At 50.4% G+C, this 24,613-nt stretch overlaps 1 protein-coding gene across 2 annotated transcripts; it reads left to right on the plus strand.

Moving 5' to 3' along the window:
• The first annotated feature begins 4,578 nt into the window (after positions 1 to 4,578).
• ajm1 (apical junction component 1 homolog) lies at positions 4,579 to 24,613 on the plus strand. Of its 2 annotated transcripts, none has more exons than XM_033049357.1 (2): positions 4,579 to 4,967; positions 21,892 to 24,613. In XM_033049357.1, exon 2 carries the CDS (start codon positions 21,950 to 21,952, stop codon positions 24,572 to 24,574), a length of 2,625 nt encoding a protein of 874 aa, XP_032905248.1. In that variant the 5' UTR covers positions 4,579 to 4,967; positions 21,892 to 21,949; the 3' UTR covers positions 24,575 to 24,613. The 2 variants fall into 2 exon arrangements, with proteins under 2 accessions (XP_032905248.1, XP_032905249.1); XM_033049358.1 differs by lacking the exon at positions 4,579 to 4,967 and adding an exon at positions 5,491 to 5,578.

Below are 24,613 nucleotides of genomic sequence, written 5' to 3' on the forward strand. Positions count from 1 at the left end.
AAAGTAAGCATGCAGGTGCAGCAGGCAGTGAAGAAAGCAAATGACATGTTGGCCTTTATAACAAGAGTATAGGAGCAAATAGATCCTTTGCAGTTGTATGGGGCCCCAGTGAGACCACACCTGGAGTATTGTATGCAATTTTGGTCCCCAAATTTGAGGAAGGGCATTCTTGCTGTTGAGGGAGTGCAGTGTAGGTTTACAAGGTTAATTCCCGGGATGGCAGGACTGAGAGAATGGAGCGGCTGGGCTTGTACACTCTGCAGTTTAGAAGGATGAGAGGCGATCTTATTGAAACATATAAGATTGTAAAGGGTTTGGACACGCGAGAGGCAGGAAACATGTTCCCGATGTTGGGGGAGTCCAGAACCAGGGGCCACAGTTTAAGAATAAGGAGTAAGCCATTTAGAATGGAGATGAGGAAACACTTTTTCTCACAGAGAGTTGTGAGTCTGTGGAATTCTCTGCCTCAGAGGGCGGTGGAGGCTGGTCCTCTGGATACTTTCAAGAGAGAGCTAGATAGAGCTCTTAAAGATAATGGAGTCAAGGGATATGGGGAGAAGGCAGGAACGGGGTACTGATTGTGGATGATCAGCCATGATCACATTGAACGGTGGTGTTGACTCGAAAGGCCGAATTCTCTGCACCTATTCTCTGTTGTCTATAAGATGCATGTGTTTAAGATGCCGGTGCTATTACACGTATGTTGCATGTGTGTAAGTTAACAGTTCGGGATGGTACACCAACGCCTTGCACGATGGTAACATAATGTCCCAACGTTTTTACTCAATACCCTGACTAATGAACGCCAAAAAATGTATTCCTCAATTGAAAACCACGCATGTCCACTGAGGGGAAGTCCATGTCTGCAGCATTTAACTCAAACTATCCCAAGGAATACAATAAATCTATCTACAACCTTTGCAGAGCCATTAAGAATGCCAAGAGGCAATTCTGGACCAAACAGGAGATGTTAGGTAATGACACGGATACCCATAGATTGTGGCAAAGCTTGCATGTTATAATGGGCTACAAAGTAAAGGCGGGTAGCATTGTAGGGGTCACTGGAGACATGCTAAATTTCCTCAGTCTCCACAGGAGGTAGAGGTGTTGGTGTGCCTTGTTGGAAGCTGGTGTATTCTGGGTTGATGTGGGGAGGTTTAAATGTATGTTTGCATAAACAATATCTTGCAATATTCTGAAATATCAAAGCCTGAAGGGTTTGAATGCATTCTTGTATGTGTGATTGTGTTTTACTCTTTGGATTTTTGAGTGAAAGTTATCTTGCATTTGAGGTCAGTGAATGGTCTGTGAGATTCAGCCTTGTGGCAACTTGTGATTTGTACAAGAAATGAAAGAAACATGAAGTGAGCAAAAAGGATGTTACTTGTTTGTTAGATCGTTTCTGGGAGAATGGAATAGATGGATAAACCAATGGACTGAATAATTCTGACCATGCATGTGAAATAAATTGGCAGTAACACCAGTGATTAAAGAGGCAGTGTTGCTTTAAGAGTTGTGGGAGGTGGAAGGAGCTCTACCCTATTTATCTTTATTGTTCAAAGCTTTCAGTGTAGGAATTAACTTTCATTTCTGAAATTAACTGCCAACATTTGTTTTTTGCAAAGATTTTAATGATGGAGATGTGGAAGCATTCAGTTTATTTTGTCCGATCTGTGTTTTCACTTGGTTTTGTTTTCTCTTTCTATTTCTTTCCTTTTGAATTGATTTCAAAGAGAGAGCCTGATTCCACATGGAATTCATGTTAGGAATGTGAGTCTCTTCCAGACATGAGATGCCAAAACTTCAGAAATATACTGGCATTTGGGGAAATGTGATTACTATGCATTTATACTGGGAATGTAATTTGGTATTTTGGGAGATAGATTGGAACAATTTGGAGTAATCTTAAATATTGATTTTTTTTTTAACAACAATGCAATACCAACAGATTTAAAGATATTGCTCGAGTTATGGATTACTGATTTTCAGTATTTTAGTTCTTTTGGGAAAGCTTGTTTTGATGTAATCAGTGTAACTAGGATTCCTGTCTCCTCAAATGCAAATGTATAGGTGCTTGAAGTTCAGCATGTGTCTGGTACCATGCAATACTGATTAGGTCAGATTATTTCTTACAAAAAAAGTTTTTTTAGAAATAATCACCAAAAGAGGCAAACATTCAAGAAAGTAGACTTGGAAGGGTAAACAAACCTGGGGATATGCAAAAATCCAGCAAGCCCTGACCTCCTCCCCACCTCTGGGACTCCCAGAGTTGACTAAATCCTTCCGTTTGTACTGTGCTAATGAGAGAGGACATTATACAGCAGTTGTATCACAAAACCATGGAGACAGAATGAGGCCAGTTGCATACTATTCAACTAGGCAAAGTCCAGTGGTAGCTGGGCTGCACTGATGTGACGTGGGCAGTGTATGTCTGACAACACAACACAGTAAGGGAGACTATAGTTTTCCACTGTCCCCACAGAACAGTGCGAGCCTTAGAGCAGGGGAGTTAAGGGCAGTATCAGTTAGTTGATAAGCAAAATGGTAGAGTGTGTACTGCTTATTGACAAACATATATGGGTAGATTTCATAGGCCCCTTGCACTAGTCTCAGAATAAAAGTTACCGATCAGTACTGATTGATGTCTACGCTGGGTAGAGGCATTCCCATGCCGAGATTGTTCGGTTGCAACTGTAGCACCCGGGTGGGGGGGACTCTTCAGGTAAACTCTGACCAGGGTTAACTCCCCTGCTCTATGAGGAGAGTGCAAAACTATAATCCCCCTTAGTGTGTTGGGTTCTGAGACTTCCACACAGTCCAAGTACACCAGCACTATCCGACACGTGAGGGACAATTTACAATTCTTACCAAAGCCAATTAATCTACAAACTGCCCACCTTTGGAGTGTGAGAGGAAACTGGAGCACTCTGAGAAATCCCACACAGTCACGGGGAGAACGTACAAGCTCCATACAGACAGCACCTGACAGTAGTCAGGATTGAACCCAGGTCTCTGGCGTTGTAAGGCAGCAACTTGTGGGCCCGCCTGTCTGGGAGGATGAGGGTGGGGTTTAGGGTGGGGAAGGGGGAGGGTTGGGATGGGAATGAAGGGTGGGGGATAGGGTGATCATTGTGTGAGGTTTCAGAAACAAGGAAGTGTAACCATGGTAGGGGGGCCCAGTCACACAGTGAGGGCCCAGTGACACAGTGAGGGCCCAGTGAGGGCCCAGTCACACAGTGAGAGCCCAGTCACACAGTGAGGGCCCAGTGACACAGTGAGGGCCCAGTGACACAGTGAGGGCCCAGTGACACAGTGAGGGCCCAGTGACACAGTGAGGGCCCAGTGAGGGCCCAGTCACACAGTGAGAGCCCAGTCACACAGTGAGGGCCCAGTCACACAGTGAGGGCCCAGTCACACAGTGAGGGCCCAGTGACACAGTGAGGGCCCAGTGAGGGCCCAGTCACACAGTGAGAGCCCAGTCACACAGTGGGGGCCCAGTGACACAGTGAGGGCCCAGTGACACAGTGAGGGCCCAGTCACACAGTGAGGACCCAGTCACACAGTGAGAGCCCAGTCACACAGTGAGGGCCCAGTCACACAGTGAGGGCCCAGTGAAGGCCCAGTCACACAGTGAAGGCCCAGTCACACAGTGAGAGCCCAGTCACACAGTGAGGGCCCAGTCACACAATGAGGGCCCAGTGAAGGCCCAGTGAGGGCCCAGTCACACAGTGAGGGCCCAGTGAAGGCCCAGTCACACAGTGAAGGCCCAGTCACACAGTGAGGGCCCAGTCACACAGTGAGGGCCCAGTGAAGGCCCAGTCACACAGTGAAGGCCCAGTCACACAGTGAGGACCCAGTCACACAGTGAGGGCCCAGTGAGGGCCCAGTCACACAGTGAAGGCCCAGTCACACAGTGAGGGCCCAGTCACACAGTGAGGACCCAGTGAAGGCCCAATGAGGGCCCAGTCACACAGTGAGGGCCCAGTCACACAGTGAGGGCCCAGTCACACAGTGAGGGCCCAGTCACACAGTGAGGACCCGCCCAGCTCTGGTCTCCGTGTGAAAGGAACAATACGCTTTCAGTGAAGGAAGTCTGGGACAGGTTCTCGAGACTCAATCCTGGGATGGTAGGGATGACCTTTCATTAGCGGTTAAAGAATGACGTAAGGGGGAAGAATTGAAGAGAAACAAGAGGCGCTGCTTTTCACAGGGGAGGGTGGTGGGTGTTTGAAACGAGGAGGTAATTTAGGCCAATACATTAAAATTCAAAATATATTTGGACAGGTACATGGAAAGGAAAGGTTTAGAGGGATATGGGCCAAATGTGGGCAGGTGGGACTGGTGTAGATTGGGCGCCTTGGTCAGCATGGGCAGGCTGTGTGACTATATATTTTGGAGTTTAGAAGGAGGGGAGGGGTGCATTGGGGATTAGGAATTGAGGTCTATGCGTCTGAGGAGCCTATTTTCCCGTGTTCTTGGGATTTTTGTATCTGGTCATTAGAATTGTTTTAAAATGTCTCAAGGTCTGTGACTTTTTACAGGTTAATCCACCTACGGGTTATTTTCTGAGGGTGGGATTTTTACAGTGGAATCTTTAACATTTAATCCAGAGATCAGATTTGTTACCGTTTAATGTGGGGGTGGGATTTTACTGGTGTATCTGAGCATCACATGATTTTATGTTAATACATTCACAGTGAGACACGGGGAATGTATTTTTTCCCAATTTAATGTTGGAGCCGAGCCTGAGCACGGGTTTTGGGATATTTTAACAGATTAATCCTGAATGTAATATTCTGAACAGTTTTATTCGGCGAACGGAATCCCTCCCGGTTGAAGGTGGATGACGAGCTGTTTACCACTGTAGCGGGGAGATGATCGTTCATTTTATCAGCGCTTGCAAGATTCTATGTTAATCCAAACTGGAGACTTACTGCAACCTCGAGCGGGGCTGGAGTCATCTGCAGGTAAAGCGGCCTGAATATTGTCACCGCTTATCCGCGTCGCGCGAAATTCTCCAATTCATTCCCTCCCCCCCCCCCCCCCCCCCCCCCCCCCCCCTCTCTCTCTCCCCCCCCCCCCCCTCTCTCTCCCCCATCTCTCTCCCTCTCCCCCATCTCTCCCCCCCATCCCTCCCTCTCCCCCCCCTTCTCTCTCCTCTCCCCCATCTCCCCCCCCATCCCTCCCTCTCCCCCCCCATCTCTCTCCCCCCCCCCATCTCTCTCTCCCCCCCCCATCTCTCTCCCCCTCCCCCCCATCTCTCCCTCTCCCCCCCCATCTCTCCTCCCTCTCTCTCCCCCTCTTCTCCCCTGCTCTCCATCACAATCTCCATCCATTTTACTCAATTTCCCTCTCCCCATTCTCCTTTTCTCATCCATTCCTTTCCCCAACCTCTCCCCCCCTCTGCGCCCCCGCCCCCACCTCCGCTCCGTGGAGCCTGCGGGGGCGGAGTGCTTTGGGCTGGGCTGGCGCCGGTTCGGAGCGGCCGAGCGGAGGGAGCGAGGAGACGGTGCGGGTGTCAGGGCCGGTAGCGAGGGATCGGGCGGGGAACGAGCGGGGAATGACGGGGCGGCGGCAGGTGAGAGGCGAGAGGCGAGAGCGCGGGTTATAGCAACAGCGGGGACCGGTCCGCTCGCCCTCCCCCCCTCCTCACCCCCTTCCCTTCCTCCCACACTGACCCCCTCCACCCCCCCCTCTCCTCCTACTCCTCTCTCCTTCTCACGGTCTCCCTGTATATTCCTAATCCTTTCCACCCTCCCCATCGCATATCTCTCCCTCCATCTCCAACTCTCCCCCATCCCTCTCTCCCTCATTGCCATCCCTCCATTCCTATCCCCGCCCACATTCTCCACCCACCGCCCCCTTCACTCCTCCACTCCCCTCATGTACCTGTCCAAAAGTCTCTTGTTCACGCTCTCTATCCCTCTCCCCTCCACCGTTCCCCTCCTCTCCTCCTCCCTCCCCACCCCCTCTCTCCCTCTCTCTCTCTCACCTCCACGCCCTTGTAGCATCATGTGTACTGTGGGGGTCACAGACGTGTCAGAAACATGGACAATAGGTACAGGAGTAGGCCATTCGGCCCTTGGAGCCAGTACTGCCATTCAATATGATCGTGGCTGATCATCCAAAATCAGTACCCCGTTTCCCATTTCTCCCCATATCCCTTGATTCCGTTAGCCCTAAGTGCTATGTCTAACTCTCTCTTGAAAACATCCTGTGAATTGGCCTCCACTGCCTTCTGAGGCAGAGAATTCCACAGATTCACAACTTTCTGGCTGAAAAAGTTTTTCCTCATCTCAGTCCTAAATGACCAACCCCTTATTCTTAAACTGTGAACCCTGGTTCTGGTCTCCCCCAACAACAGGATCATTTTTCCTGCATCTAGCCTGTCCAATCCCTTAAGAATGTTATGTTTCTATAAGATCCCCTCTCATCCTTTTAAATTCCAATGACCACAAGCCCAGTCGACCCATTCTTTTATCATGTCAGTCCTGTCATCCCGGGAATTAACCTGGTGAACTTGCGCTGCACTCCCTCAATAGCAAGAATGTCCTTCCTCAAATCAGGAGACCAAAATTACACACAATACTCCAGGTGTGGTCTCACCAGGGTCCTGTACAACAGAACCCTTGCTCCTATACTCAACCCCTCTCACTATGCAGCCCAACATACCAATTGCTTTCTTCACTGCCTGCTGTACCTGTATGTTTACTTTCAGTGACTGGTGTACAAAGACACCCAGGTCTCGTTGCACCACCCCTTGTCCTAATCTGACACCATTCAGATACTTATCTGCCTTGTTCTTGCTACCAAAGAGGATAACCTCACATTTATCCACATTGTACTGCATCTGCCCACTCACCCAACCTATCCAAGTCACCCTGCAGCCTCAGAGCATCCTCCTCGCAGCTCACACTGCCACCCAACTTTGTGTCATCCACAAACTTGGAGATGTTACATTTAATTCCTTCATCTAAATCATTAATATAAATGGTAAATAACTGGGATCCCAGCACTGAGCCTTGCGGCACCCCACTAGTCACTTCCTGCCATTCTGAAAAGGACCCGTTAATTCCTATTATTTGCTTCCTGTCTGCCAACCAGTTCTCTACCCATGTCAATACCCTACCCCCAATACCATGCGCTCCAATTTTGCCCACTAATCTCTTATGTGGGACATTGTCAAAGGCTTTTTGAAAGTCCAGATACACCATATCCACTGGCTCTCTCCCCTATCCATTCTACTTGTTACAACCTCAAAAAATTCTAGAAGATTAGTCAAGCATGATTTCCTTCATAAATCCATGCTCGCTTTGACCAATCCCGTCACTGCTTTCCTTATGCGCTGCTATAACATCTTTAATAATCGACTCAAGCATCTTCCCCGCTACCGATGTAAGGCTAACTGGTCTATAATTCCCTGTGTTCTCTCTCCCTCCTTTCTTGAAAAGTGGGTTATAGTGGCTACCCTCCAGTCCACAGGAACTAATCGGAGTCCATAGAAAATTGGAAAACGATCACAAATGCATCCCCGATTTCTAAGGCCACCTCCTTGAGTACTCTGGGATGCAGACCATCAGGCCCTGAGGATTTATCTGCCTTCAGTCCCAACAGTTTACTTAACATAATTTCCTGACTAATGTGAATTCCCTTCAGTTCCTCCCTCCCACTAGATCCTCGGTTCCCTAGTATTTCTGGGAGATTGTTTGTGTCTTCCTTAGTGAAGAAAGAATCAGTTGTTCAACTGGTCTGCCATTTTCTTGTTTCCCATTATAAATTCACCTATTTCTGCCTGTCCCACAGGCCATTTTCTGTGGTTGCAGGGAGTAGCTTGACTTCTCCTGACGTAGGTGCTGTCGTAGGTTGTCCCCAGGATGACGTAGGTTGTCGCTGGTTTTTCGGCAACCTGCTACAACTATGACAGTCGCCGGCAGTTGCCTAAAAAATTGCCAAGTAGGACAGGACCATAAGGGACCAACATTTGTCTTCACTAATCTTTTCCTCTTAACATTTTTATAGAAGCTGTTACAGTCAGTATTATATTCCCCACAAACTTTATTTCATGCTCTATTTCCCCCTCTTAATTAACTCCTTCGTCCTCTGCTGTTGAATTCTAAATTACTCCCAGTCCTCCAGTTTGCTGCTTCCTTTGGCCAATTTATATGCCTCTTCCTTGGATTCAACACTATCCCTAATTTCCCTCATTAGCCACGGTTGAGCCGCCTTCCCCAGTTTTATTTTTACGCCAGACAGGGATGAACAAGTGTTAGAAACATAGAAACATAGAAATTAGGTGCAGGAGTAGGCCATTCGGCCCTTCGAGCCTGCACCGCCATTCAATATGATCATGGCTGATCATCCAACTCAGTATCCCGTACCTGCCTTCTCTCCATACCCTCTGATCCCCTTAGCCACAAGGGCCACATCTAACTCCCTCTTAAATATAGCCAATGAACTGGCCTCGACTACCCTCTGCGGCAGGGAGTTCCAGAGATTCACCACTCTCTGTGTGAAAAAAGTTCTTCTCATCTCGGTTTTAAAGGATTTCCCCCTTATCCTTAAGCTGTGACCCCTTGTCCTGGACTTCCCCAACATCGGGAGCAATCTTCCTGCATCCAGCCTGTCCAACCCCTTAAGAATTTTGTAAGTTTCTATAAGATCCCCTCTCAATCTCCTAAATTCTAGAGAGTATAAACCAAGTCTATCCAGTCTTTCTTCATAAGACAGTCCTGACATCCCAGGAATCAGTCTGGTGAACCTTCTCTGCACTCCCTCTATGGCAATAATGTCCTTCCTCAGATTTGGAGGCCAAAACTGTACGCAATACTCCAGGTGTGGTCTCACCAAGACCCTGTACAACTGCAGTAGAACCTCCCTGCTCCTATACTCAAATCCTTTTGCTATGAAAGCTAACATACCATTCGCTTTCTTCACTGCCTGCTGCACCTGCATGCCCACTTTCAATGACTGGTGTACCATGACACCCAGGTCTCGCTGCATCTCCCCTTTTCCTAGTCGGCCACCATTTAGATAATAGTCTGCTTTCCTGTTTTTGCCACCAAAATGGATAACCTCACATTTATCCACATTATACTGCATCTGCCAAACATTTGCCCACTCACCCAGCCTATCCAAGTCACCTTGCAGTCTCCTAGCATCCTCCTCACAGCTAACACTGCCCCCCAGCTTAGTGTCATCCGCAAACTTGGAGATATTGCCTTCAATTCCCTCATCCAGATCATTAATATATATTGTAAATAGCTGGGGTCCCAGCACTGAGCCTTGCGGTACCCCACTAGTCACTGCCTGCCATTGTGAAAAGGACCCGTTTACTCCTACTCTTTGCTTCCTGTTTGCCAGCCAGTTCTCTATCCACATCAATACTGAACCCCCAATGCCGTGTGCTTTAAGTTTGTAAACTAATCTCTTATGTGGGACCTTGTCGAAAGCCTTCTGGAAGTCCAGATACACCACATCCACTGGTTCTCCCCTATCCACGCTACTAGTTACATCCTCGAAAAATTCTATAAGATTCGTCAGACATGATTTACCTTTTGTAAATCCATGCTGACTTTGTCCAATGATTTCACCACTTTCCAAATGTGCTGCTATCCCATCTTTAATAACTGACTCTAGCAGTTTCCCCACTACCGATGTTAGACTAACTGGTCTGTAATTCCCCGTTTTCTCTCTCCCTCCCTTCTTAAAAAGTGGGGTTACGTTTGCTACCCGCCAATCCTCAGGAACTACTCCAGAATCTAAAGAGTTTTGAAAGATTATTACTAATGCATCCACTATTTCTGGAGCTACTTCCTTAAGTACTCTGGGATGCAGCCTATCTGGCCCTGGGGATTTATCGGCCTTTAATCCATTCAATTTACCCAACACCACTTCCCGGCTAACCTGGATTTCACTCAATTCCTCCAACTCCTTTGACCCGCGGTCCCCTGCTATTTCCGGCAGATTATTTATGTCTTCCTTAGTGAAGACGGAACCAAAGTAGTTATTCAATTGGTCCGCCATACCCTTGTTCCCCATGATCAACTCACCCGTTTCTGACTGCAAGGGACCTACATTTGTTTTAACTAATCTCTTTCTTTTCACATATCTATAAAAACTTTTGCAGTCAGTTTTTATGTTCCCTGCCAGTTTTCTTTCATAATCTATTTTTCCTTTCCTAATTAAGCCCTTTGTCCTCCTCTGCTGGTCTCTGAATTTCTCCCAGTCCTCCGGTATGCTGCTTTTTCTGGCTAATTTGTACGCATCATCCTTCGCTTTGATACTATCCCTGATTTCCCTTGTTATCCACGGATGCACTACCTTCCCTGATGTAGTTGTAGTTGTAGTTCATCTACGCGATCTTTAAATCTTTGCCATTGCAACTCCACCGACAAACCTTTAGGAATCATTGCCAGTCTATCCTAGCCAATTCCAGTCTCATGCCATCAAAGTTACCTTTCTTTAAGTTCAGGACCCTTGTCCCTGAGTTAACCATGCCATTCTGCATCTTAATGCAGAATTCTACCATATTATGGTCACTTAAGTCGGTAGAGAGGAACATGCCTCCTTTTGATACGTATGTGCAGGGGAAGGCGCGTTTTTACATGTACAGTAGTTGGGCCACAACCTGAGCACCAACACCAGGAACAGCAGAGGCCATTCAGTCCCTCTGGATCTGCTAGGTTATTCAGTGAGGTCGAGGATGAACTTGCTGCTAGTCCCCAACACCTGCATACACTGACATGGTCAGTGATGGACTCCACTGGCCTCATTTATTCAGGTCCTCTGCCCATGTCTAGTTGTCTGTCGGCAGTGGGGGGGGTCCCACTCTGCTGCCAGGGGCAACTTCATGGGTTGTGACCGATAGACAGTTATGTTTCCACGTCTATACAGTGTGTGTGTGTAGGCAATACCAGGGTGACATTCCTTCACTCCTCTTGTCCACAGGACTCTTGTTCACACCCTCTATCCCTCTCTCCCCTCCCTCCCGAGGAGTTGTCTGAGGAGTCGTGGGGAGTTCCCCCTCATTCCCAAGGTCAACTAGAGAGGGCCAACTAGAGAGGGCCAACTAGAGAGGGCCAACTAGAGAGGGGCAATTAAACACCAGGTCCCTGTGGCTGGAGCAGTCTGTGCTGGCCTTCAGAGGGTGGATGGTTGTAGACGGGGGTGAGTGTGAGGGGAGGGGGAGTTTAGGGCAGGTGAGGAGCAGAGGTGTGAGTGGAGGGGAGGCGAGTGTGAGAGGAGGGTTATAAGGTCATAAGTGATAGGAGTAGAATTGGGCCATTCGGCCCATCAAGTCTACTCTGCCATTCAATCATGGCTGATCTATTTCTCGCTCCTAACCCCATTCTCCTGCTTTCTACCCATAAACTCTGACACCTGTACTAATCAAGAATTTATCTCTCTCTGCCTCAAAAATCCAGTGACTTGGCCTCCACAGACTTCTGTGGCAAAGAATTTCACAGATTCACCACCCTCTGACTAAAGACATTTCTCCTCATATCTTTCCTAAAATAACTTTCTTTAAATCTGAGGCTATGACCTCTAGTCCTAGACTCTCTCACTAATGGAAACATCCTCCCCATGTCAACTCTCGCCAGACCTTTCACTAATCTGTACATTTCAATGATGTTCCCCTCATTCTTCTAAACTCCAGCAAGTACAGGCCCAGCGCTGATAAATGCTTATTGTAGGTTAACCTACACATTCCTGGGATCATTCTTGTAAACCTCCTCTGGACCCTCTGCAGAGTCAGCACATCTTGCCTGGCCGGTGCCTTATAGATCCTTAGCATTACATCTCTGTAATGAGAGGGAAGTGCGGAGGGAGGGAATGTTGGAGTTGAGGAGTGAGTGTGAGGAGAGGGGGAGGTTGTCGAGCTTCTGCTGTTGGAATAACTTGGGTCACACATAGTGATTAAGATTCAAAGACTTTATTAGCGTTACTTTATTAGGTAACTTCCTCTTAATAGGTAACTCAAGAAAGGTTTCTGTTAAACTAGTGGGCGGAGCTACAAAGCATGACTCATAACATGAGTGACACTGATCTACATCCTCCCTCTTCAAGAATTAAATGTCAGCACAAAATCATTGACTAAATAAGGCAATGCATAGCAGTTGATAATAACCTGCAGGAAAGTCAAACATAGCCCTGGTACTTCACGGTGGACTTGCAAACACGCCCAGCACGTGTGCGATATAAACCATCTCCGTGTTTCCCCACCGGGGACAGAGCCAGTGGCTTCACGGGCGATGGAGATTGAAACAACATTCCCGATTGTAAACAAGTGCCAGAGACAGTGGGTTCACATGCATCATCAATCTACACCGGTGATGAAACAGGAGACTGTGGTGGAGGGGGCGTTGCAACTGGCAATGCAGCCGTTGTAGAAGCGGGTTGTTGTGCTGGTGTAGGTTGGGCACGGGCAGCAGTACACTTGTACGGTCGGGATAATACGAAGGTGGAGTCGGCTCATTCACAGGTGACGGAGATTGAACCAACATTCCTGGCGATGGAAAGGGTCTGTAGAGCAGGCGTCGCCTCTGGCAAAGCAGCCGCTCCCGAAGTGGGTTGTTGCGCTGGTGTAAACACAATAAGATCAATGCCGCTGGGCATGGGTACGGTACACTTGTACGGTCTGGATAATACGGAGGTGGAGCCGGCTCATTCACAGGCATGATATGTTGTCTGTTACACCTGTAGGTGCCACCATCGGCACTGACCAGAGATATGAGTGTGGCTCAGAAGCAGTTCCAGAAATTACACCGATACGGTCATGGCCTTTGTCAGTTTGCAAACAAACCACCTGCCCCTTGGTTAATGGTGGCAGTGGCCTACTTGTTTTATCATACCAGTTTCTGAATGTCACCCTTTTGTTGTAACCGGGATGTTAGAACCACCTGCAGGATCAATGCCTGATCCACCACAGGCACCGTGGCCTCGACAATAAACGTTGAGCAGGTGAACCCAAAATGGGGTCGCGGGAGATGTTGCATCGGTTGAACAGATCCAGGTACACGTTGGAATTATCTCTGTACGATCGTTCCATGAGCTGTTTGGCACTCTTGACGGCCCGCGCAGCCAGTCCATTCGACTGTGGATATTCAGGGCTGCTGGTGATGTGGCGAAAATCCCAGCGTGCAGCAAACTCCTTGAAGTGTTGGCTGGTAAATTTGTTGCCGTTATCAGTTAACAGTATGCATGGAGATCCGTGATCTGCAAACTGGCGAGCATGCTGCGGAACTACCCCACGAGAAGTGGGGTGCTAAGAAAATCGGTCAAACCATCCAGAATACGAATCGACAAGTACCAGGTACTGCCTGCCAAGCCATTCAAATATGTCATTTGCCACTATAGACCACGGGAGGTCAAGAACCGGATGTGAAAGAAGTGGTTGCTTTTGTTGATGAGGTGCCAAGCTGTTGCACACTACACAGGATGCCACATTCTCGGTGATGTATTCAGCCATGCCAGGCCAGTAAAACATGTTTCTTGTCCGTAGGACGGTGGCTTCAGTGCCTGGTGTCCTGCATGGACTGCGTTAAAATACTTGCTGTGCAGCGAAGCAGAGACCACAGCCTTGTGTCCTTTTACAATAATGTCCATCACAGCCTTGTGTCCTTGTACAATAATGTCCATCACAGCCTTGTGTCCTTTTACAATAATGTCCATCACAGCCTTGTGTCCTTTTACAATAATGTCCATCACAGCCTTGTGTCCTTTTACAATAATGCCATCCTGCAGCACTAGCTCATCACGGACGACAAAGAAAGGCCGGACTGGCAGTGGAACATTGTAGTGTTTGTCTGGCCAGCCGCGTTTAATGATGGAGGTGAGCGACTGTAAAGTACTGTCAGCAGCAGTGTGGGCAACCAGGTCCTCCACACAGGACGAGGGGATAAAGGACACAGTCATTACGACAAAGTCATTATCCGGTGAGGACGGACCCGCACAGATATTCCAGGGTGCGCGCGAGAGGTGTCAGACGTGCATATCCTTACCACGTTTGTAGGTCAGAACAATGTCATATTTTTGAAGTTGCAGCAACATCTGCTCTAAGGGTGCTGGAGAGGCATGAATCTGTTTGTTAAAGATGCTGACCAGAGGTTGGTGGTCAGTTTCAATCGTGACCGTATGTCCGAAGATAAAGTCGTTACATTTCTTGCAGGTGAAAATAACCAGCAGTAGGTCTTTCTCAATTTGGGCAAAGTTGTTCTGTGTCAGTCATAGTGCACGAGGCAAAGGCAACTGGCTTATTGCCGCTACCATCATTTTGAAGACATGCTGCGCCAAGTCCGTGTTGTGAAGCCACAAGTCAGTGTGACCGGTCGTTTAGGATCTGGTCTCCAATTGGTGGCGTGGGTTCGTATCCCACTTCTGACACAAGGTCGAGCTTCTGCTGTTGGAATAACTTAGGTCACAGTGATTCAGATTCAAAGACTTTATTAACGTTACTTTATTAGGTAACTTCATCTTAATAGATAACTCGGTGGGCGGCGCGACTCTCGTCAGCAGCGGCCTCTGCAGTCCGTCTGTGTTTTATTATTTTTTGTCTCGTTTTTATGTAGTTTTTGTTATTTTTTTGTTGGGGTATGTGTGTGGGGGGGAGGGGGTAACTTTAAAATCTTTCCCCTGCACGGGAGGCCCTACCTTTTATTTGTCGGGTCTCCGTTGTCGTTGGGGCTGCAACGTGGAGCGGCCTCCAACAGGAACGACCTGGGGCTCCAGTTGTGGAGCTGCGGTCCTACTCACCGTCGCGGAGCTGGCCGAGTCCGGAGCGGTGGTGGACGCTGCTGCCACCCGACCTCCGGAGATTCGGAGGCTGCAACTGCGGGTTTGGCGGATGGCGGCACCGGGAGCCCGCGGGTCCCTGGTGGGGTGACCACTTTTCGGGGCTTCCGCAGCGGCGACTTCTCCCGCCCGAGTTGCGGGGTTGAAGAGCACCTGAGCGGGGCCTTACACCATCGCCCCGCGCGGCTTGGAATGGCCGCGGGACTTGCGAGCGCACGCCGGGGGCTCTAACACCAAGACCCGGTGTGCGACCTTGCATCACCCGGCGTGGCATTAATGGCCGCGGGACAATCGCCATCGCCAGCCGGGGACTTTGACTTTGACTCTGACATCGGGGGGGGGGGGGGGGCGTGCCGGGGAGGGATAAGTATTTTTTTCCTTCCATCACAACGATGTGATGGATGTTTGTGTAAACTGTGTTGTGTCTCGGGTCTTTTTGTTTTGTAATGTATGGCTGCAGAAACGACATTTCGTTTGGACCTCAAGGGGTCCAAATGACAATAAATTGAATTGTATTGTATGTATCAAGACTAAGGGAGAAAGGTTTCTGTTAAACTAGTGGGTGGAGCTACAAAGTATGACATAACATGAGTGACAGTGATCTGCAGAGGTGTGGATGGAGAGGTGAGTGTGAGGGGAGGGGGAGGAGTGGGGCACCAGGTGTGAGATGTGGGGAGTGAGCAGAGGAGTATTGGTGAAGCCACACTCATGATGACGTCACCCCCCCTCACCCGCGTCTTGTAGACGGTGGACAGGTTTTGGGGATGTGGGAGAGGGGCAATAGGTCACTAGGTTCCCAGCCTCGGGGCTGATCTTACAGTCGCATTGTATGTTTGGCTGTCCCAGTTTCTGGGCAATGGTAACACCAGGATATTGAGAGCTTTGGGACATGTCGTCTACTATTGATGTGGTTATTTTCTGGCATGAGGCACAGATGTCTTTAGAATTCCTTTGGCTGATGAGTTGCTGCTTTTGGGTTTCTAACTGGGACCTTAGGTTCAAGACTCTGCGTCTCTCAAACACTCTGCTCAGATTGTCTACCCAAATGCATAAGATAGACACAAAGTGCTGGAATAACACAGTGGGACAGTCAGCAACTCTGGATGGAAGGAATGGTGATGTTTCAGGTCAAGACCCTTCTTCAGATCCAAATGCATATCAAACTAAAGAGTTGTCTGTTTAACCTCCGCCTATAACAAACCCACATCTGATAATCAACTTGGCGAATCTGTGCTGCATTCCTTCACAATTATAGTGTCCCCAGTCTCAGCCAGATCACTGCACAATCTCACACATCTCACCCGCGCCCCATATAAATGACCAAGGTCCTCTCATGATAAGGGTCCTAATCCTAACCCTACTTTCACCATCCTAACGACAGCTGATTCTGCAACCTAACAATCAATGATTGGTTTCCCTCTGAACACCCACACCTTCCAGCCTCTCAGAACATACACAGTTCTGACCATCACGTTACTTGAGAGAGTGCAGAGAAAATTGATCACTTTGTTGCCAGGATTAGAAAATTATATATAGAACATGTTTGTCAATGAGTATGTCTCCTGTTTTTACCGTGGAGAAAGATGTAGACTGGGGAACTTGAGACAGTGAATGTCTTGAGAACAATCGGTCGGTATTACAGTCGAGGAGGTGCTGAATGCTCTAGGACATATGGAGATAGATAAATCTCCTGGATCTGGTCAGATATATCTGAGGACATTGTGGGAAGCTGGTGAAGAAATTGCAGGTGCCCTGGCTGAGATTTAGGTACAAGTGAGGAGGGTGACTAATGTGGTGCCTCTATTTAATAAGGGCTACAAGGAAATGGCTGGGAATTATAGACCAGAGTCTTTAGTAGATGTTACTGGACAGGATTCTGGTGAATAACATGTATATACATTTAGATAGACAATAGAATCATGCAGCGTGGAAACAGGCCCAACTTCCCCAGGCCGACCAAGATGCCTTCATCCACACTAATCCCATCTGCCTGTGTTTGGCCCATATCCCTCTAAACCTCTCCACATGTCTTTTAAATATTGTTATAGTACATGCCTCAGCCAGCTCCTTTGACAACTTGTTCCCTATGGGTGTAAAAGTTGTCCATCACATTCCTGTTATCTTTCACCGTCTATCTCTGTCCTCTGGTTTTTGATTCCCCTACTCTAGGTAAAAGATTCTGTGCATTCACCTTATCTATTCCCGTCATCAACTTTCACACCACCATATGATCACTCTTCACCCTCCTGCATACCAAGGAATAAAGTCCTAGCTTGCCCAACCTCTCCCTAGAGCTCAGGCCCTCGAGTCCTGGCGACATCCTTGTAAAGTGGGAGCATCGTACACAATGGGGCAACGTATGCAGTGGGAGCCGTGTACACGGTGGGGGCCACATACACAGTGCGTGCCGCGTACACGATGGGGGCTGTACACAGTGCGAGCCGCGTACACAAGTACGAGCCGTGTACACGGTGGGGGCTGTACACGATGGGAGCCGTGTACACGGTGGGGGCTGTACACAGTGGGAGCCGTGTACACGGTGGGGGCTGTACACAGTGGGAGCCGTGTACACGGTGGGGGCTGCACAGTGGGAGCCGTGTACATGGTGGGGGCTGTACACAGTGGGAGCCGTGTACGCGGTGGGGGCTGTACACAGTGCGAGTCGCGTACATGGTGGACATGGTTCATAAACAACACAGCTACAGTTGTCGGAGCAGGAATCAGCAGTAACAGGTGCAGCACCACTTCTGTGAGCTGCTGCCGTGGTGTCGCTGGGTGCTGGTTCACAGCCTGGCGGCATCAGGACACACTCCAATGATCACAGCCTGGCAGAATGGGAATGGGAGCGGCAAAGAGAGAGAGTCAATGAGGGGCAGTAAAGTAAGCGAGGGAGGTGGAAGGGGAATGGTGAGAGAGGGAGTGAGATGGAAAGTGAGAGAGGGGAGACTGATGGAGAAAGAATCAGGCACAACGTGAGAGAAAAGCAACGGAGGAGGAGTTGGGCACATGGGTCGTGAAAGTGGCACAGAGCTGGAACGAGGCAACGGAAGACGAGAGATGGGGAGAGTGTGGAGATAGAGATAATGAGGGGGAAGAGAGAGAGAGTGATAGTGAGAGAGCAGAGAGAGGAGAGAACACACAGCACCAGACCACTAAGTGCAATAAAGTGACAGGGTGAGGGCCTGAGAGTGAGAGACAGAAATGTTGTAACTGGAGGAATAAGAGATCGAGAGAGGAAGTGAGATGTAGAGAGAATGGGAAGCAGCTGGGCAGAGATGAAAATGACAATTCCCCCACAATGATTCACATCGCAGTCCCACAAATCTGACGCTGACTGACACACTGACATAAACACACACTGTCTCCCTCACTGTGTGTGACTGTTGTGGGTGATATAACTATAGACAGGAGTAGATGTATTAGTCAGCCCAGCCGTGAGGGAGCATGGCATGTCAGCACCTGCTGGAATCTCAGCTCCACTTCTTGGGGAAACGTTCATGATAGTGATGCAGGTCGATAAACTGAGGCTGTTTCTGTAGAGTGAAGGAGGATGTATATAATCCCAATATTTGCAACAAAGAAAGGAAAAGATAACTGGGAGAGAGAGCAGAAAGGCTAATGTCAGTTCCTGTGAAAACTCTGGGAAAGCAGTAATGCAGTAATGGGACAATTGGAAAAGCCGATGTCGAAACAAGGAACTACACTTTGTGTCTTTAACTGGAAAACGTGATGGAATTGGTCAAAGTCGGCAGCGATTTGTGTGAAAAAAATCATGTTTAATATATAATAGATGTTACTAAGGACATGACAGTTGCGCAGCGGGTAGAGCTGCTGCCTCACAGTGCAAGAGACCTGGAATCAATCATGACCTCAGGTGCTGTCTGTGTGGAGCTTGCACGTTCTCTCTGTGACTGCATGGGTTTCTTCCAGGTGCTCCTGTTTCCTCCCACATCACAAAGACGTGCAGATTTGTAGGTTAATTGGCTTCTGCAAATTGCCCCAAATGTGTGGGGAGAGATAAGAAAGTGGGATAATGTAGAACATAGGATGGTCAGCATGGAATCGGTGGGCCGAAGGGCCTGTTTCCATGCTGTATCTCTAAACAAAACTCAAATAACTAGTAGGATATCATTATTGATGTGCTCCAAATTTAAATATAGTTTGCAGAATGTAAGGACTTGGGAGTTGTAGACAGTTACAATGCCCTCCATAATATTTGGGACAAAGACTCATCATTTATTTATTTGCCTCTGTACTCCACAATGTGAGGTTTGTAATAGAAAAAATCACATGTGGTTAATTTTGGTAAGCCTAAGCTTTGGCTGATGTCTCTAACAGTTTTATTCTTGTTTCTCAGTCTCATAATGGGTTCTTTGACCTTCATTGGTACAACTTTGTTCCCCATGTTGATAAACAGCAATAGAAGTTTCCAAATGTGATAGAAAGACTGGAGGAAGGACTAGGTGCTGAGAGCTCTCTTATACCTGCATTAAGGAGGCATTTAAACACACCTGAGCAATTACAAACACCTGTGAAGCCATGTGTCCCAAACATTATGGTGCCCTGAAATGGGGGGACGATGTATAAACACAGCTGTAATTTCTACATGGTGAAACCAGAATGTATAAAAATGGCCTTTATTAAAATCTGACATTGGGGGTAGGGTGTTGACGTGGATAGAAAATTGGTTGGCAGACAGGAAGCAAAGAGCAGGAGTGAATGTAGGAGAAGAAAGACTGGATAGACTCGGCTTGTACTCGCTAGAATTTAGAAGATTGAGGGGGGATCTTATAGAAACTTACAAAATTCTTAAGGGGTTGGACAGACTAGATGCAGGAAGATTGTTCCCGATGTTGGGGAAGTCCAGAACAAGGGGTCACAGTTTAAGGATAAGGGGGAAATCTTTTAGGACCAAGATGAGAAAAACATTTTTCACAGAGAGTGGTGAAACTCTGGAATTCTCTGCCACAGAAGGTAGTTGAGGCCAGTTCATTGGCTTTATTTAAGAGGGAGTTAGATGTGGCCCTTGTGGCTAAAGGTTTTAGGGGGTATGGAGAGAAGGCAGGTACAGGATACTGAGTTGGATGATCAGCCATGATCATATTGAATGGCGGTGCAGGCTCGAAGGGCCGAATGGCCTACTCCTGCACCTATTTTCTATGTTTCTATGAACGGGTCCTTTTCAGAATGGCAGGCAGTGGCGAGTGGAGTGCCGCAAGTCTCGGTGTTGGGGCCGCAACTGTTTACCATATATATTAATGATTTGGAAGAGGGGATTAGGAGCAACACTAGCAAGTTTGCAGATGGCACAAAGCTGGGTGGCAGTGTGAACTGTGAAGAAGATGTTAGGAGGCTGCAGGGTGACCTGGACCGGTTGAGTGAGTGGGCAGATGCATGGCAGATGCAGTATAATATTGATAAATGTGAGGTTATCCACTTTGGTGGCAAAAACAAGGGGGCAGATTATTATCTCAATGGGGTTAGGTTAGGTAAGGAGGAGGTACAGTGAGACAAGAGGATTTCAGTATAGGAGTAGATAGGTTCTTCTGCAGTTGTATAGGGCTCTGGTGAGACCACATCTGGAGTATTGCGTACAGTTTTGGTCTCCTAATTTGAGGAAGGATATCATTGTGATTGAGGCAGTGCAGCGTAGGTTCACGAGATTGATCCCTGGGATGGCGGGACTGTCATATGAGGAAAGATTGAAAAGACTAGGCTTGTATTCACTGGAGTTTAGAAGGATGAGGGGATATCTTATAGAAACATATAAAATTATAAAAGGGCTGGACAAGCCAGATGCAGGAAAAATGTTCCCAATGTTGGGCGAGTCCAGAACCAGGGGCCACAACCTTAAAATAAAGGAGAAGCCATTTAAGACTGAGGTGAGAAAAAACTTTTTCACCCAGAGATTGTGAATTTGTGGAATTCCCTGCCACAGAGGGCAGTGGAGGCCAAATCACTGGATGGATTTAAGAGAGAGCTAGATAGAGCTCTAGGGGCTAGTGGTGTCAAGGGATATGGGGAGAAGGCAGGCACGGGTTATTGATAGAGGACGATCAGCCATGATCACAATGAATGGCGGTGCTGGCTCGAAGGGCCGAATGGCCTCCTCCTGCACTTATTTTCTATGTCTATGTTTCTATGACAATGTACACTTTACCACATGTATTTTTTTCTATTACAAATCTCAAATTGTGGAGTACAGAGGCAAATAAGTAAATGATGGGTCTTTGTCCCAAACATTATGGAGGGCATTGTATGCAAGTGGTTGACAGATAGTCTACAAATCACAGAGTGCTGGATTAACAGCGGGTCTGGCAGCATCTGTGAAGAACACGGTGTCTGAAGAAGGGTTTCGACCCAGAAAATTGTTGGATAGTTGCTGGTCAGTGCGGACTCGGTGGGCCAAAGGGCCTGTTTCCACGTTGTATCTCTAAACGAAATTAAAAGATGTTGGTGAGGCCACATTTAGAGCAAGCTAGGATTTGATTCCTTGGAGTGCAGGAGGATGAGTAGGATTAGTGTATTTGGCCCATCTATCTACCTGCACCGTGTAGGTTCTGCCCCAAAAATGCAACATATATAATAATAATATATCTTTTATTGTCATTGCACGTCATTGCAACATCTCACATTTGTACTAAATTCCATCAACCATTCCTCAGCCCACCTGGCCAATCGATCAAGACCCTGCTGCATCTTTTGACAACCATCTTCACTATGTACAATACCACCCACATTTGGAGCCTAGGAGGATGAGGAGTGGTCTTATAGTGTAAAATCAAGAGGAATAGATCGGGAAGTCTTTTGTCCAGAGTAGGGGAATTAAGAACCAGAGAACATGGATTTATAGTGAGAGGGAAATTATTAATAGGAATCTGAAGAGTAACTTTTACACGCAAAAGGTGGTGGATGTATGGGAGAGGGGGGGGGGGTTGGGGTTGGGGAAAGGTTCCGCCGGGGGGGGGGGGTCAGCGCGGCATTCCCCCCCCCCCCCCCCCCCCCCCCTCTCCCCGCCCTCTCCCATCCCTTCCCCCCTCTCCCCTCCCTTCCCCCCTCCCCTCCGGACTCGCTACTCTAACCGGCTCTCTCTCGTTTCAGGGCGGCTTCGCTGTGAACGGGTGTGAGGGATTTCAGCAACGGTTACTGCTCCTTTAAGATGACACGGACAGACCCTCCGGATATACTGGTATCTACCGTGTACCGAGAGATCAGAGTCAGCCCGATGCCAGGCGAGCCCAAGACGTACCGAGCGCAGCCGGGCTCCGCACGGCGGGACGCGGGAAAACGCCACTGCCGCAGCTTCGACCGGGTGCAGTCGCCGGAAAACCAGGGACCCGCGGGCGGTCCCGCAGAACGTGGAGTCGCCAGCCCGGAGCTGGCCTGGGACTCGCTGGGGCGCCAGGTCTATGTTCGCTCGTCCGCACCAGACCTGGTGTCCAGCCGGCTCGGCCCCGCCGCCGTCGCCGAGCACCGCGATGCCGCCCGGCCCGAGGGCCGGAAGAGGGGCCGGTCCAAGAGCGCGCCGCGGGTCAAGACCACTTACCGACCGGTGCCAGTGGAGATGGGCTCGCCCGAGCCGGAGCCGGAGCGGAGAGGGCGGGAGGCGGTGAGGTGGGTGGACGGGTCGCCCCGGCGGATACCGAGCCGCGGCCGCATGGACGAGGTTCACCCGATCAAACTGCAGCCACAACGGGCCGACGCCGGTTTCTACCCGCACCCGCCGCCCCTCTCGGTCAGCGACCTTGTCGAGCCGTGCACCGAGGCCCCAGGCCCCCGCTCCGTCACCGCCGGCGTCCACGTTCGCTACCGGATGGACATGCGGCCGCCCGAGGAAGCCGCGCCGCCCGGCCCCCGGGCCTGGCGAGTGGCCCCGGGCCCCACCGAGCCGGGCCGTTGCCTGACGGTGCCCAGCAGCCGGCGGCCACACTGGAGCCGTTCCCCCGGCCTGTCCCAGGCGGGCGAATACTGGACGCTCGCCACGCACGGCTGCTCGCCGCAGATGTGCCGCGGCCGGGCCTTCGCTCAGACGCTACCGGGGCCCGATGCCCGGAGCCACTCGCGGGCCCTGGGTGACAGCAGCCCCTGGCGCCGGGCCCGGGCCTCGCCCATGCACTACCACGACTGGTGGGGTCCACAACCCGCGCCCTGGGCTCCGCTCTCCCCGCATGGGTCCCTGGCCGCCGCCCGCCGCCACCATTCCCGCTCCTGGGATGACATGTTGTCACCGGGCCGCCAGCCCGAGCGCGGACACGATTGTCGCAGCTACGAGACGTTACCGCTGTTGGAGCGGGGCCGCCGCCAGCCGACCGTGGTAAACCTGTCACGGTCACCGCAGCGCTATGCCGCGCTCTCTCTGTCCGAGGGGTCACTGCTGGAGCGGCTGCAGGGAGAGGGAGGTGCGGGGCCCGGCCGCTCCTGGTATCTCACACCCGAGATCACCATCACCGACAATGACCTGCGGGCTGGCGGCGAGGCGGCAGCGACACGGGCCGGGGGCCGGCAGCCGGCAGACGGAGCCAACGGCCTCAGCGCTTCCTTCAACGACCTGCTATCATGTCAGGGCGAGGCGGGCGGCAGCCCCGGCCCCGGCCCCGGTAAACAGCAACTGGACGATGTGTTGGCCGACCTGGTGATCGATACATGCAAGACCCCGGCACCGCGCGGTCCCACCACCGGCCCCGAACCCGCTCACAGCCTCCTGGAGCAGCTCCGTAAACTGATCGGTGGCGACGACTTGACGGGGGAACTGCTGGGCCCCGAGGCTGAGCCCCGCCTGGCGGCCAATCGGCCTCTCAGCCCCGCCTACCCCAGCCCGTGCGGCGCGTCGCCGCCTGAGCGCTGCTCGGATGAGCTGGACACAATGTTGTGCTCAAACCCACGCTGCGGCCTCGCAGAGAGTCTGTTCCACGCCCGCTTGTACTTCAAGTCCTGCCACAGTTGCTTCACATATTACTGCAGCCGCGGCTGTCGGAAGGATGACTGGGAGGCGCATAAAGAGGCCTGTGTTTACGGCCGGGTGGCGAGCGCCTGTAAGCGGCTTCTACGATGCTGTCGAGAGGATCCGGCGTCTCACCGCGCCTTCTCCCGCATCGCCCGCATGGGTTACTTGTCCCGCGGCCGCGGAGTGTTGTTCCTCGGATTCCCAAACCCCGGTGCTGCCGACAGCTTTGTGGAGCGCGGCCTGGGCAGCTTGTCTCTCGCCCCAACCTACCTGTCTCTACGGGAGCTGCAGGGCTACGCGCCTCACCTGGGCCGTTACCTGGCTGAGGTGCGCGACGCTGGCGCCGCCTACAATCCGGACGAGTGTTTCTTGCTCAACGTGTCGGTGGCGTTGGGACAGAAGGCGCCGGAACAGCCGGAGCCGCGGCTCCAAACTCCCACCGTCCGCCGCTTCGCCAAGATCGCGCTGGCCTCGGGCAGCCCTGACGGGAAGGCGCCGGCGCCGCGGGACGATGAGATGGAGACGCTGATCCTGACCCCGCCGCCAGGCACGGCCGACATGGCGCAGGCGGGAGAAGAAGGTCGCAAAGCCCGGGAGGTTTGTTTCATCAACGTGCAGAGAGAGCTACGTCTCCGTGGAGTCTTCCTGCGCCACGAGTACCCGCACGTTTACCACGATCTTTGCCGCTTCGTGGAGAACAACGAGCGCTTCACACCCACAACCATCTACCCTGTAGACAAGCGTTCCGGTCGACAGTTCATGTGCATGATCATGGCCGCATCAGAGCCGCTCACACTCGACTGGGTTCGTGGACCCAACGTGTTGGACGACATGATGTGACCGCGCCGCCCCCTCCCTGCCCCCCCGACCCCCCCCAAC

Source organism: Amblyraja radiata, chromosome 32, assembly GCF_010909765.2.
Source record: "Amblyraja radiata isolate CabotCenter1 chromosome 32, sAmbRad1.1.pri, whole genome shotgun sequence".
NCBI lineage: Eukaryota > Metazoa > Chordata > Chondrichthyes > Rajiformes > Rajidae > Amblyraja > Amblyraja radiata.